This window comes from Notamacropus eugenii, chromosome 5 (assembly GCF_028372415.1).
Source record: "Notamacropus eugenii isolate mMacEug1 chromosome 5, mMacEug1.pri_v2, whole genome shotgun sequence".
Taxonomy (NCBI): Eukaryota; Metazoa; Chordata; class Mammalia; order Diprotodontia; family Macropodidae; genus Notamacropus; species Notamacropus eugenii.
The window spans coordinates 433,290,320-433,306,374 of record NC_092876.1 but is presented as its reverse complement, the minus strand read 5'-3'; the positions used below and the strand labels follow the sequence as shown (position 1 = coordinate 433,306,374).

Below are 16,055 nucleotides of genomic sequence, written 5' to 3'. Positions count from 1 at the left end.
AGTTCTAAGTCTTGTCAGAAAAAATCCTCACACCCTGTGGCTGTTGTTATGTACAAAGTTCTCCTGGTTCTGCTCCTTTCACTCAGCATCAGATCATATAAATCTCTCCAGGCCTCTCTGAAGTCCTCCTGTTCATCATTTCTTGTAGCACAATAGTATTCCATTACATTCATATACCATAATTTATTCAGCCATTCCCCAATTGATGGGCGTCCCCCTGATTTCCAGTTTTTGGCCACCACAAAGAGAGCTGCTATAAATATTTTTGTATATGTGGGACCCTTTCCCATTTTTACGATCTCTTGGGGATACAGTCCTAGAAGCAATATTGCTGGGTCAAAGGTAGTCATGTTTTAAAAGAAGAATTAGAACCAAAGGGAAAAACCATGAGAAAGAAGAAACCAAAAAAAAGAGAGAGAGAGAGAGAAAATAGTATGCTTCAATCTGCCTTCAAAGTCTATAGTTCTTTCTCTGGATGTGGATAGCATTTTCCGTTATGAGCCTTTTGGACTTGTCCTAGAACCTTGCATTGCTGAGAAGAGCCAAGTCTGTCAGAGTTAATCATTGCACAGTGTGGCTGTAACTGTGTACAGTGTTCCTCTTGGTTCTGCTCCCCTCACTCAACATCAGTTTATATAAGTCTTTCTAGGTTTTTCTGAAGTATACCTGCTCATCATTTCTTATAACACATTAGTATTCCATTATATTCCTATATACCACAGCTTGTTCAGCCATTCCCCTATTGAAATATGGGCTTCTATTCAACTTCCAATTCTTGGCCACCACAAAAAAAGCTGTTATAAATTTTTGTACATGTGGATCCTTTTCCCATTTGTATGATCTCTTTGGGATACAGCCCCAGAAGTAGTATTGCTGGATTGAAGGGTATGGCACCTTTTTTGATGATAAAATCTTAACCAAATATTTACTGCTTTGATTCAGGCAGTCTGAGGAGAAATTTGCCCATATTTCCTATGGTTGAAGTCTCTTAAAATTAGGAAAGTAGGATTTAGATGGCATTTAGTTTGGTTCCAAATTTCGATATTCACATCAGTAGAAGGAAAAAAATGTGTGTAACATGTATGTATATATGTATTTTTCACTAGGCATCCCAGAGAAAGATAATGTAGTTTATCTTGTTAGGGACCTAGATCAGGATAAAAAGGATTTAATTCTTCTATGCGTACCATATAGTTTAGAAACTGACATTCCAGTCGATGACTGAATTGTTGTGACTGGCCTCCTTTACTATTTCCCACTGAAATTACATTTTTTGAAAACTGGATTAAAAGAGGTGTTCAAAATTGTGTACTTAGGTCATTGTGTTACCTAATAGCCAGTTTTCTTTTAATCAAATTGTGTTAAAGACTTTCAAAAGGGCTTTTAAAAGACAGGTTTTTTTGTTTGCTTTTTTATCTTGTCATATCCCAGGACAAGATTTTTAGTCATTGGGAAATGACTAAAAAAACCACTCCTAGGGTTTTGTTTGTTTTTGTTGCTGTTTTAATGTATGCATTTGCCATTTTGAACCTTGAGGCTTTTAATTCCAGAAGTGCTCCATTCCTCATTTGGGCAGACCTAATTCATATGTGCTGAGATAGTCTAACATGTTTGGTCCATTTCCTTATACTGTGGCAACTGGGCTGAGGATCTGCAACTTTATAGTAAACTTTATGGTAAAACCAGCAACTACATATGACCTATATGCCTATTTTACCATCTATACAAAGTTTATATGAGACTCATCTGTACACAAATTGATACCCTTAGTGTGGTTATTGGGAGGAAATAGGCAAGCTTTCATAATTGATATTCTGTAGTGGCATAGGACCAAAGATTTAAGAATTTTAGTTTATTAAGGTCAGTCCTTTCGTTTCACAGTTGAAGAAACAGTCCTAGAAAACCTTGCCCAAAGTGGCACAGCCAGTAAATATCTAAGGCAGGCTTTGACCATCTTCCTAACTCCCAAGTCCAGTTTTCTATTCCCTTGTGCATTTGATCTAGTGGAACAAAACATTGCCTCAAAGTCTTCTTTAAGCAAAGATATATCCCGCTTGTACACCAAAATCTTTTAAGATTCCTTGAAAGATATAACAGCAAAGAACTTTTTTCAATCTGCTGATATCATGCAAGTCATAAAATAGGTAAGTATACATTTTTACCAAAAATAAGTATACTTACCAGTAAGATGAAGGATATCTTACACAGAATCCAAGTTTAAGAGGGATTTTTTAGATGGAGACATCATTGAATGTATCTAGGTGATGTTATAGTCATGTTATAAAAGCCCCAGATATTTGCAGAGACTCCTGGAATGGATACATAACTATTCAGCATTTTTTAACCTTGCTATCCACTTAGAAAATATCTATTTTCCTGACAGGCAGTTAGAGGAATAACTCTAGAGTTTGTTCATCAGAATGTCTGTCTCTCCTCACCTCTCATCCCCACCCCCTGCTCCAATCCCACATGAGGTATCATGCCCTTACCTGAAGGTGTTCTGACTAAAGTAAGGGAAATTTTGATGGTTGAAACCTACCTAGTTATCTTTGGGTTTACTGGCTAGAGTTTTTTCTTAAAGACCATAGTTTATACCCAATTCATTCTGGCTCTCATTGATTGGACAATAATAGGTCCCTGCCCAAGCACCCTGCCCAGTTAATGGTTACTTTTTGGGCTCTTCTGGCTCAGAGTGAATATAAATAGTAATTGTTCTGTTTTAGCCACTCCTCCCAGTTTGATTTTTTTTTTTCATTATTAAAGTATCTGTCCTCACTTCTTAAAAAGACCTCTTCATTGAATTGGTATTGCTTCACGCAAAGTGAGAGCTCAGAAAGACCTTAACTTTAAAAAGGCCAAAATCTCCCACTGCACCTTGGGCCTCTCCAGTCATCCTGATCTATATCTGACCAGTGGACCCAAATGGCTCTGGAGGAGAAAGTGAGACTGGAGCATGGTTTCCCAAAGTGGGGATACCGCCCCCGGGGGGATTACTGGAAGAGTGTAACTTCTCGTATATTTGGGGGGCATTGAATGAAAATAAGGGGGTAGTAGAAGCATAAGGAAAGAAGAGAAGAAAAGAAATTTTTGGAAAACTTCTGTATATGTTCCATCTGTTGTATAACAGAGTTAAAGTCATAGAAATTACATTATTTTCCAAATAAACACACAAAATGCAAGTTATAAGCATTCCGTAGTCTAGTCTACTGACAGATCTTAGCAAGCAAGTGTTGGCAGGCAAGGCTGTCGTGCACTTGTCAGAAAGTCCAGCATGCATCAGCAAGAATATGTGTGTTAATGACTTTTTTACAATATGATACTACATGATGCAGTATTACATCATCAAAATTTCAATGCAGGAAAAAAGCACAAATTTACAATAAGTTATTAAATTTAAGATGTGTCCTTTTAAAAAAATTCATATTTTCTTGAAGTGATGCAATTTAAAAAACAACATTAAAGAAATATTATCAGGGGGATGCTGAGTTAATTTTTTTTTTTTAAGGGGTCAGTCAGCCAAAAAAGTTTGGGAACCTCTAGGCTGGTAACTTTGCACAGCCCTCCCTCACCAACTCCAATTGCAAGTCATGTCATCATCTTCCTGATGTCATGGTCCTCTCTGAGAATGAAGGACAAACTACATACAATATCTATGACAAACAGCACCCATGGACAGTAGGTTCAGTCCAGAGTAGACAGGAGATAGAAAGCAAGCTGGATTGCTTTTAGGAAATTGAAAAGCTTTTTTAATGACCCAAAACTTAAAAGCCCACTTCTTTAATACCAGCATTATACGGTGATGCTATGTGGCTGCAAGATATTTAACACAACCATCTCTGAATAATTAAAAATAAATATCTCATCGAAGTCAGTAGAGAGCTTACATGCACCATGGGTGTGAGCAGGCTACAAATTAACTTTGAAAAAAAGTACAAAATATGTCATCAGAAAAGATTGCATAATAGAAAGTGATAACAGTGATCTTGGCAAGATGATATGTAGACAGTTCCTGAGTGTATCCTTATGGTATCAAGTGAAAAATTATGGTCTCCAGCACATTGGGTCAACCCCTGGTAATGAATTTATGAGGACCCTCTTTTGGAGCACTAAAAGTGCTTCTTAGAAGCTGAGGAAAGAAAGGACCTGAACCTTCTTGGTTCCTGGGACAGGTAGGTGGTGCAGTGGGCCTTAGATCAGAAAGATCTGATTGCAAATCTGGTCTCAGATGCTTAGCAATTGTGTGATCCTGGGCGACTCACTTAAGATTTGTTTGCCACAGTTTCCTCATCTGTAAAATGGGGCTGATAATCCAGTTTGGTTGTGAGAGGTAAGACATTAATTGTAAAGCACTTAGTATATAGTACATGACACATAGTAAGTGCTTTGTAAATATTAACTCTAATTGTTATTGTTTGTGGTACATTGTGTGTAACTGAACCCCTAGATTGGCACTTCCAGATACTTATTTGAAGGAATAAAATAAGATGAAATAAGTAGAAACACCAAAGAGTGAAAATGAAAAACACTGCAAATTGATTACAAAATTTAGTCAAGGTTCTATTTTTTTTTTTTTTTTTTGAAGTGAAAAACAATTAACAAACATCCTTGAGCAACAAAAGATAGAAGTCTGGATTTCTAAGCATTGTTCTTGAATTTTTGATTTAAGCCCCTAGAAGAGAGTATACAGAGAACACTTTAGCTTCAGACTCAGAAATAAATTGTAGGCATGGGAAATTCTTCAGGAGATGAAAAGTTTGATCTGATCTTGGAGGAAACTTCAAATATTCTCCTAGTACCCACTTAATAGTTAATTTAATTCAATTTAATTAATGGATTCAATTCAATTCAATTAATGGATAAAAGGAAGGAACCTCCTTAGCTTGGCCTTCTTGCCTCCTGTTAATAAGCTAATTTTATTATTGTTTCTCCTTAAAAAAATTATTTTTAATGTAATCTGGTAATCTGTTTTGCTATAAGTTTTTTGAGGAAAGAGAACTGTCTTACCTAATTTTGTAGTTCACCCAGGGCCTAATACAATACCAGTTGCTCATAGAAATGCCAGCATTTACCGGGAAAATTTATAATCTTCAAAACTGGATTATTGACAGAAAGAAGAGACTATTTTCTATTGATAATTTGGTTTTGTAGTCATCAGTAAGTGGCTAAAAGTAGAAAACATGTCTGATTCATATTAGTAGCTGCTTCTGTTTGTATAAGCTTTTCATTAAAATATCCTAACATACATTATTTCATGTGGTCCTTACAACCCAGAGAAGGGGCTAGAACAAAAGTAGTGTTGTGTTCCATTTTACAGATGAGGTAATGGAGGAGGGTCATAGAACTTAAGCGACTGCCCCACATCTTATGCCTCACCCTGTGTCCAGTGCTCCATGCACTCTAGTGCAGCTACCTGAATTCCACAAGAAAAAAATGTTGATTCATTTTAATTAGAAATCCAACTACATAGAGAGTAACCATCTCCAAGGCTAAAATGTTTGTATTAATGTGGAGAGTAATTCCCACTCCAGCCCCAAACTACCACTGCCTCCTTTGATGTAACAAAGACTGAACAGCTGAATGGATAATTGTGCATTAATGCTGCATATAGTTTTTCGTGCTTGTCTGCCTTTCCCAGTTGTTTTGTTTTAATTTTTTTCATTTCTACACTTTGAGTCTTATCAATGTTTTCTTTTTAGATTATATACATTTACAAATTATTTTCACTTCATGAGAGATCTCTTTTAACAGAGTAAAAAGGTTAAGTTAAAACTACTCATATAATGATCTGCTTTGAAAGTTCATGCAGTATTTCACATCTTTAGCACTGCCCTTCTATTTTTAAGAAAATTAGCAGAAATTAATATTTTTCTCTCCTGTCCCCACTCTGTCCTATTAAAAAAATGAACAAAAAAGATTTTCTTTTTAACAAATAGTTTTTTAACCAAAGTCAGACAAAGCAACCCCCCCCCCCCCAGAAACTGCACACAAAAAATTTGTTTCATTCTGTACCCTAAATCTCACCTCTTTGTAATGGGGAGCATATTTTCTCATAATCAGTAATCCAGAATCATGAACAGTAATTGCACTGATCATAGGTTTCACAGCTTTCTCAGGGGTTTCTGTTTACACTGTTGTAGAAATTATTTTTATTCTGCTCATTTTCATTAATTTATAAGTCAAGGTTATTTTTATATTGATGTTAGAGAGTATACATTGTTTTGCCTCTGCTCACTCCACTCCAAATAAATTTATACATCTTTCCATGTCTTTTTAAAATCCCATTTCATCTTATAACAAAGTAAGACTCAAATCATATTTTTATACCACAACTTAATCCAGCCATTCCTTGGTTATTTGTCATCCTATTTGTTTCCATTTTTCTACTTCCACAAAAAGAGCTGCTATATTTTTATAATCTTCTTTGATCTCTTGAATATAGGTCTACCACTGGTATATCTGGGTCATGCTATGGATAGTTTCATATTTTCTATTAAATCTTTATAACTAATTTTCCATAAGGCAGTGATAATTTTAGAAAATATATAATTGATGAAGTGAAGGCTGCTTGTAATGGTTATGATAACATTTGTTATGTAATAACTTTGTGTTTAGAGGACAACCTGCAGCAACTTCAGCCATCCAGAATCCTTAATGGTAGGGTAAACAGCTGAGACTCACCTATAATCAAGAACTTGTGAATGCAGTCATAACTTAGGAATGCTGTCAGGAATAGCCTTCAACAAGGGTTCAGAAGACTTTGGTTCAGGCTAGGCTCTACTCTTGTAATTAAATTTATTTAGCCTTTCTGTAACTGGGCTTGTTCGTGTGTAAAATAAAGGTACTTAGGAAGGGGTGAAAAAAAATTTCCAGCTCAGGATAACTTTGGTTGGTGGGAAAGGTTTATTGCATTTGGGTGAGAATGGAGCATATTGTATCACAGGCTTTACCCAGGAAACCAGCAGCAAGACTCAGGGGTGCTGAATTAGTGGCAAAGGCAGCTGCTTCCTGAGTTCTCATCCCACAAATGGTAAAGGGGTCAAACAACTGATTAGAAAGAGATTACTGGGGTCCCTTTGCTGGAACCAGTTGCCAGACTCTTGTACCCTTACTTGGCTCCAGGTCACAGTTCTTAATGGCAGGCAGTCTGAGGGTGAGGAGGAACACTAACACACCAGAGCTAGTTGGCTACAGGGGAGCTGGGATAGTTCCAGGGCAGAATAGAGTGCTTGTGGTCACTCACAAACCAGAGCTGTGTAGTCAGAAGACTAGTAAACACACCTATTCTTAGATCATGCCACCTTGGAAGAACTCAAAGTTTACCAACCCCCAGAATTAGCTCGGTAAACACTAGCAGAAAATCCTGAAGTTTAGTGCAATACACCCTCCACCCCTGGAACAGATCCCAACTTTTAACACAAAGCTAAAAGTCAAGAAATAGTTTGGGAAAATGAGCAAACAACAAAGAAAGATCCTGACCATAGAAAGTTACTGTGGTGACAGGGATGAAAGCACAAACTCATAAGAACACAACAGAAACAAAACTGCTATATCCAAGCCTCAGAGAAAAATGTGAATTGATCTCAGCCTCAAAAAAAATTCCTGGAAGAGCTCAAGTAAGAGAGCCAGAGGAAAAAAATCGGCAAAAGAAATGAGACTGATGCAAGAAAATTATGAAAAGAGAATTAACAGGTTGATAAAAGAGGCACCTTAAAAAGTGAAAAGCATTCCTTGAAAAAAAGAATATGCCAAATGCTAAAAGAGGCATAAAAATCCAATGAAGAGAACTCCTTAAAAAGTAGAATTACCCAAATGGAAAAGGAAGTACAAATGCTCACAAGAAAAATTTTTTTTTAATTAGAATTGGGACAAGTGGAAGCTAATGACTCCATGAGACATCAAGAAGCAATAATGAAAGCCATATTCAAATAAGAGCCTACACACTCTTTTTCAACAAATTATCAAGGAAAACTGCCTTGATGGCTTAGATCCAGAGGGTAAACTAGAAATTAAAAGAATCTACCAATCCTCTCCTAAAAGCTATCCCAAAATGAAAATTCCCAGGAGCCAAATTCCAGAGTTCCCATGTCAAGGAGAAAATAGTACAAGCAGCCAGAAAGAAATAGTTCAAATGCTGTGGAGCTGTAGTTAAGGTAAGAATTTAGCAGCTTCTACATTAAAGGAGCAGACATAGAATATGATATTCCAGAGGGGAAAGAAGGTAGGATTACAACCAAGAATCACATTACTGGGCAAAACGGAGCATAATCCTTCAGTGAAAAAAATAGGAATTCAGTGAAACAGAGGACTTTCTACCATTCCTAATGAAAAGACCAGAACTAAATAGAAAATTTGACTTTCAAATACAAGACTCAAGAGAAGCATAAAAAGGTAAACAGGAAAGAGAAATCATGGGACTTAATAAGGTTAAACTGCTTACATTTCTACATGGGAAGATGATACAGCTCCTAAGAACTTTATCATTGTTAGGGTCGTTAGAATGGGTATACAAAGACAGATGACGCATGTGTGAGTTGATTGTGTTAGAATGATACCTTAAAAAGTAAAACTAAGGGATGAGAAAGAGGGGTACATTGGGAGGAGGGGGGTGGGAGCAGTAAAATGAGGTAAATTACCTCATAAAAGTAGTGTGAGCATTTTTTATAATGGAGGGTAAGGGAAGGATGGGGGAATCTTACTCTCGTCATTGGTTATTGTAGAAATTATCCTACAGAGAAGCAGGAGCAGAGGAGGGGCTGATAGAAGAGAGGGTGAATGGGAGAAGGTGATTGTCAGAAGCAAAAGACTTGAGGAATAGGGTGGAGAGAGGGTGAAACAAGGAAAAATAGAATGGAGGGAGATGCATAGTAATCATAACTTTGAAAAAGTTTTTACAGCAAATTTCTCTCATTTCTCAGATAAATAGAGGCCATGGGTGTGAGTTGAATATGAGGGATGATGTCTTAAATTATACAGATAAAAAGGTGCATAGATTTTGTTTGTCTAAGACCCTGGGGAAGACTCTGTTTCAGGTCTGCAACATTTTATTTTTAAAATCTTTATTTAGTATTTTTCTCCAATTACATGTAAAATAACTAGTTTGGCTAATGAGAAAGAAAGGGATGATCATGAATGTTGGCGGGGTGGGTATGTGGGGAAATGGAAGCACTGATGCACTGTTGGGGGGGACGGGACCGATTCAGCCGTTCTGTAGAGCAATTTGGAACTCTCCCCAAAGGGCTGTAAAACTGCATGACCTTTGGTTCAGCAATACCACTACTAGATGTGTACCCCAAAGAGCTAAAAAATAAAAAGGAGATGGATTTACATGTACAAAAATATTCATAGCAGGTCTTTTAGGGAAAGAATTGGAAATGCCTATCAGTTAGGCAACGGCTGACCAAGTACTATTGTGCTGTATAAGAAATAATGAGCAGGATCCTCTTGGAAAAATCTAGAGAGAGTTGTATGAACTGATGCAAAGTGAAGTGAGCCAAACCAAGGTGAACAGTGTCCATAGAAACAGCAGTATTGCATGATGATCAGCTGTGAGTGGTTAGCAGTACAGCAGTACAATGATCCAAGGCAGTTTTGAAGGACTTAATGATGGAAAATGTTACATACTTCCAGAGAAAGATCTGATGGAGTCTGAACGCATATACGCAGTCAAAGCATACCTCAAAACCACTATTTATTTATTTATTTTGAGGTTTTTTTCCCCCACAGTGTGTTTGATATGGAAAGATGTTTTGCACTACTGCACATGTATATTAAACTGCTTGTCTTTTCAAATGAGTGGAGAGGTGAAGGAGGGAGAGAATTTGGAACTCATAAAAACCATGCACCCTAAATGCTAAAAATTTACATATAATTGGAGAAAAATACTAAGTAAAGATTTTAAAAATAAAATGGAGGATGATCATGACCAAAAATAAGGGGACTTAAATATTATGATAGCTAATGGTCCTTCTGCCTTTAAAATTCTGTGATGGTATAACTATGGTCATTTTTTAAAAATATAGTGAATGAGGGGGGAAAAGCCACCCTTGTTTCATGTGGTTTATGTTACAGACCCGAAACAGAGCTTTCCCCAGGGTCTTAGACAAACAAAATCTATGCGCCTTTTTATTTGTATAAAAATTAAGCCTATTGATCTGACAGCTTTGTTATCTGGTTTTCTTGGTAACTTTCAGTTCTTTCAGTATTCAAATTACAGTTGGAAAAAGAGCAAAGGAATGGTGGGAGGGAGTCCCAAAAGGGGAAGAGAGCATTTACAGCAGAGTTCTCCATCACAGAGCTATCTGGAACCATTACTATCTCTTATTGATAAAATTGATCTTTTATGAGCCTTAAGAGTTTTCAAGAAGAGGTTAGGTTATATATGTTCAGTATAATAGGTGTAGTAGGCCAAGAAAGGGTTAAATACATTTTAAGGCTATTTTTAATCAAAACTAGTTAAAGTATTTTTCTGTTATGGGAGAAATGCATTCATTTTAAATAACTCCTTATTAAACATTCCCGTTATATATATGTAAGGCAGATTGTATGTTACTACACAAGGTAATTGAAACCTTGTTCTGAAGCTTTAATTATCTGGAAAATCTTCTTAGTAGGGAACCTCAAGTCTTCAGTGGCGCTATATAAAACAAGACTTTTTTAATTGAAAGCCTAAAAAGACCAAAGGAGGAAAATACTTTAATTACTCAGTTTCATATTCTTGAGTATTTTTGAGAACAGAGCTTATACCTTGAATGTAATGCAGATAGTCAATAAATGTTAACTGAGGGGAAATTTTTCTGTATGAACAGCATGATAGTAACATTATCCTGCGGTATGAACAGTAGGTTAATAACAGTTGCTTTTAATAAATTCTAATTTGAATAAACTGCTGTTTCAATTACATTTTAATTTTAAATTACATCTCTACACAATTACAGATTGTGACTGATGTTGTCGGTGAGAAGTACCTAAGTAGTCCAGTGAATAGAGTGCTGAGCTTGAAGTTCAATCCCGTCTCAGACATATGGGCACCTCACCTAACCCATTTGCCTTAGTTTTCTCAACTGTAAAATTGGGGTAATTAAAGTGCCTACCTCATAGGGTTGTTGTGAACATCCAGTCAGCTTATATTTGTAAAGGCTTAGTATGTTCCTGACATGTATTAGGTGCCATATCAATGTGTAGCTCTTTCTCCCCGGATTGCCCCTCTTACACATACACACTTGGTGTATTTCTTTTTGGAACTATTTTTAGTCTAAGGGCATTGTCATGTATGAGATATTAATTCCTAGTTTCTTGTCTTTTTTCAAGATTTTTATTGAAGGATGGTCAACTATGGCTATGTGCTCCTCAGGCAAAGCAAATTTGGAAATGTTTAGCTGAAAATGCGGTTTACCTTTGTGATCGTGAAGCCTGTTTTAAGTGGTATTCCAAATTGATGGGAGATGAACCAGACCTAGATCCTGACATTAATAAAGACTTCTTTGAAAATAATGTGCTTCAGCTCGATCCTTCCCTATTAACAGAAAATGGAATGAAATGTTTTGAGCGTTTCTTCAAAGCTGTGAACTGTCGAGAAGGGAAATTAGTAGCAAAAAGGAGAGCCTATATGATGGATGATTTGGAGTTGATTGGTTTAGATTACCTTTGGAGGGTAAGTACAGATTTGTAAGTGAATACAGCATTTATAACATTTTTATCTACCATAATAATCACTATACGGTAAGAAAATAAAATGTTGACAAAAATTTGTGCCTAAGCTGAGCAATTACTTTCTTATTTCATTGATCTTTGCCAAATAGTCTTCTTTGGGCCTTCGGTAATTTTTTTTTTTTTACCCTACCAGATTTGCTATTTATCATCATAATGTAACAGAGAAATATGTTTTGTAGTATTTAATGGTATATCCAGTTTAATGTCAGTCATTCTGTACTCTTCCTAGAAAAGTAGTACTTGAAACAGATTTTGTCGTTAGCATTTGATCTGTTATAATAACTTTTATTGTCATTTTAGAGTTAAGTAATACTTTTCTAGAAACTCAAGCAAATTAAGACAGAAACTGTACTGAGTTAAAATGTAATCTTTAAATTAGAAACTAAGTGACTGTATGAATATAGATGGCACCCTCAAAATGTTAAGTTGATTGTTCATGCCAAACTTCTTTATGGTTTCTTATTTGCTCTTCCTTGATTGAGAGTTGACTTTGATTACTGCCTGAACTGAACACTTGGCTACCAAGATATTGGTAATAGTAAAAGTGAAGATGAAAGCACCTTTTTTCTTGGTTAATGTAGTTAAACATACTGTGTCTTTTCTACACTTGTTTGTCTTAAATGGTTCTCATTTTATGTGATTTACTAAGCACATTATTTAAATTCTAACAAAGTCTAGTAGACTACCTTGCCTGTAAGAGATATTGTAGGTGGGATATTAAGTCAAATAATTCTATCTCTTTTTTATTTTTTCTGGCCGTAAGACTTCATGCTTCTATGAATTTTAATTCTGCCTAAATTTGACAGTACCTTAAAATCAACTTGCCTTTGATCATCAAATATGCTATATGAAATAACCAAAAGAATCATGTAAATTTGAAAACTTGATCAAAATCTGTTTAGAATATATTAACACATTACCATTTATGACTCCAGGTTGTGATTCAGGGAAATGATGACATTGCCAGCAGAGCAATTGACCTCCTTAAGGAGATCTATACTAACCTCGGACCAAGGTTGCAAGTAAATCAGGTGAGAATGTTTAGGAATTGATTAAGAATGTTGATATTGGGCAAATTTGTCAAAACTTTTACAGTTCAGCCTTTTAAAATCTTTTTTGTCCATTAATTCTTAATAAAGTATAATTGGAGGCCACATGACATAATGGATAGAGAGCCATTCACATCCTACATCTGACATATGCTATGTGACTCTAGCAAGTTCCCTATCTACTGCTCTCAGCCAGTAGTGTCAAACTCAAATAAAAATGGCTGCATATTGAGTTAGAAAACCATGTCGTCTTGTATTTTTATTTATTTGGTTAAATTTTTCCCAGTTATATTTTAATCTAGTTAGAAGCATTTTCCACAAATCTGAAAACTTTGTAAATAGGGGATTCCCTATGTAAATGCAGTCATAGGTATAATCTCTATCTCTACAGTTTAATAAATTATTTCTAGTGTTTTAGTAAAGACTTCTGTGTGATCTGGCAAGTTACTCATATGTGGATGCCAAAGGGAGTAGTATTAAGGAAGATTTAATGCATCTTCTTGCTTTCTTATAACTTGGACATAGAAAATTTTTCAACTTATAGTTTTTCTATTTCTTATCATTTATGGTATTTCTAAATAAAGGCAAAGTATTTTTGTCCTTTCATACTTTGTTCTTCAGAATGTAATATAAAAACTGTCATGACAGTCAATATACCCTAGACAGTCATGATAGCAAATTCCTCATTTATTATAACTTGAGGATATATAAATCCATTTAAGTCTTAGATGCAGTGCCAATTTTTGATGGCTATGAATGTCAGCCTTTAAAAAATAAATCTGTTAAGTGACTAAATGGAAAAAAGCTTCATCTGGATTACCAGAAACTTTTTTGTTTCTGCTGTTGTTGATTTTTTTAATTTAATAGTCCATTTTCCTGACCGTTGGAGCATACTGACCACACTTTAATCTTCGATAAGTAAATTTTCCATAATATGTCCAAGTCCTTAATTGCCAGTTTTTGGTTTTCTAAGTATAAAAGTTGAGATCACAGGAATTAGATGAAATAACAGTAACTATTCTGTACTGCTCCTAATACCTACCATAAAAGTTTTTTAAGTAAATTTTTAGGGTTAGTTTATTTTCCTGTCATTTGCCTCTAAGAAAAATTAAATATTGTTTTACAAGGAGAAATTATGTTTCATTAGATTTCTATTTAGTAAAACATTTAGAAAATAGCACTGACTCAGGAATTATAAGATTTGGTTCCAACCCTTGATTTATAGGCAATTCATTCTGTGACTTGAGAAAAGTCATTTAGGCAAGTAGGTGGCCGAGTGGATGGTGTTGGACTGGAAGTCAAGAAGACTTGAGTTCAAGTTCTATGTGAGTCTGAGCTAGTCACTTAACCTCTACCTCAGTAAAACGGTGGTTCTAGGTCTTACTCAAAGGGTTGTTGAGGGTCAGATGTGTAATATATGGAAAGTACTTGGTAACCTTAAAACTGTCGTATGAATGCTATTTCCTTCCCCCCAGCTTCATTTTCCTCATTTATAGATTTGAGAGTATGTGATTAAATGATTTCTGAAGTGCTTTCCAATTCTGACACTCTAGAATTCTAAATAAATGTTATTTAAATTTTAAGTCAGCAGCTTTAACCAGGCTGAAATGGGCATCTTTCTTTAGGTAGCAATCCATGAAGACTTCATTCAATCCTGCTTTGATCGCTTGAAAGCCTCCTATGATACATTATGTGTTTTGGATGGTGACAAAGACAGTATTAATTGTGCTCGACAGGAAGCAATACGAATGGTGCGAGTATTGACTGTTTTAAGGGAATATATAAATGAATGTGACAGTGATTATCATGAAGAAAGGACAATTCTACCTATGTCAAGGTTTGTGAGAACATGAACTTATTAAAATTTTTTTACCGATTATTTTTAGCCAGAAAAAAAGTTAAATAGCATGATCTTCCAATTGATTCCTTTTTTCTTTCCAGATATTTTTGGTAAAAGAATTCCTACTTTTTTGTAGCCTGGCTTAGAGAAATATCATGTCTTCAGATTTGAAGGTTTTCAAGTTAGAGTAACAAAAGCATTGACTCATTTTCTGTCTCCTTCTTGGAGAGTTTTTTATTTAATTTTTTTATTAGATTTTAAGTACCAAACTACCTCCCTCCCTTTTCACCCTGCATATCTCTCTCTCTCCCTCCCTCCCTCCCTCCCAGTTCTTTTTCTGGAGGTGGATAACATCTGCCTTCGTTGCTCCTTTGTAGCTGATATCAGCATTTGTAACACTCAGCATAACTTAGTTGTTCATAGTTGTTGTTCAAGCAGTTTTGCTATTACTGTATTCAGCATTCTCTTAGTTCTGCTCATTTCATTCTTCATCATTTCATGGAAGTCTTCCATGTTTTTCTAAAATCAACCAGCTCAGGATTTCTTACAGCACAGTAGTGTTCCATCACAATCATATGCCACAAGTTGTTCAGCCATTCCTCAATTGATAGTCCTCCCCTCAATTTCCCTTTCTTTGCCACCACAAAGAGGTGCCATAAACATTTTAGAACATATGGTTTGTTTCCCTTTTTTCCTAATCATCTTTGGAAATATACCTCGTTAATGGTATTGTACAGTCAAAAGGTGGAAGCAATTAATAACTCTCTGGGCATAATTCTAGGTTGCTCTCCAAAATTGTTGAATCAGTTTACAATTCCACTAACAATGAATTGGTGTCCCAGTTTTTCTGCATCCCCTCCAACTTTTGTCACTTTCCCCTTCCATAATTTTACCCAATTTCTAGTAGGTATAAAGTGATATCTCAGAGTTGTTTTTAATTTGCATATCTTTAATCAATAATGCTTTAGAATAATTTTATATGACAATACATAGTTTTAATTTCTTCATTTAAAAACTGCCTGTTCATATCCTTTGATAATTTATCAATTGGGGAATGACTCATATTCTTATAAATTTGACAGAATTCTCTGTATATTTAAGTTATGAGACCACTATCTAAGAAACTGTCTTTTAAGTTTTTCCCTGTTTTCTGCTTTCCTTGTAATCTTAGCTACATTTATTTTATTTGTATAAAACCTTTTCAATTTAATGTGATCAAAATTATTTGTTTTGTATCTCAGAATGCTCGTTCTCTAGTGTTTATTCATAAATTCTCTTATCTATAAGTCTGATAGGCAATATGTTCCATGTTCTTCTGATTTTCTTATGATATATCCCTTTATGTCTAGGTCAGGTATCCATTTTGTCCTTAGCTTAGTAATTGGTGTAAGATACTCCTTTATATCCAATTTCTGCCAGACTGCTTTCCACTTTTCCCAACAATTTTTACCAAATAG

The 16,055-nt window shown here is 35.4% G+C and overlaps 1 protein-coding gene across 4 annotated transcripts in view; it reads left to right on the top strand.

The window, feature by feature from the left end:
• Window positions 1-16,055, top strand: part of USP9X (ubiquitin specific peptidase 9 X-linked) — a 177,610-nt gene that overhangs the window by 73,610 nt on the left and 87,945 nt on the right. For all 4 annotated transcript variants that reach the window (XM_072615149.1, XM_072615148.1, XM_072615147.1 and 1 more), the window contains exons 15-17: window positions 11,308-11,650; window positions 12,645-12,740; window positions 14,384-14,595. In XM_072615149.1, coding sequence (XP_072471250.1) covers window positions 11,308-11,650; window positions 12,645-12,740; window positions 14,384-14,595 — 651 coding nt within the window. The remainder of the gene's footprint in view (window positions 1-11,307; window positions 11,651-12,644; window positions 12,741-14,383; window positions 14,596-16,055) is intronic.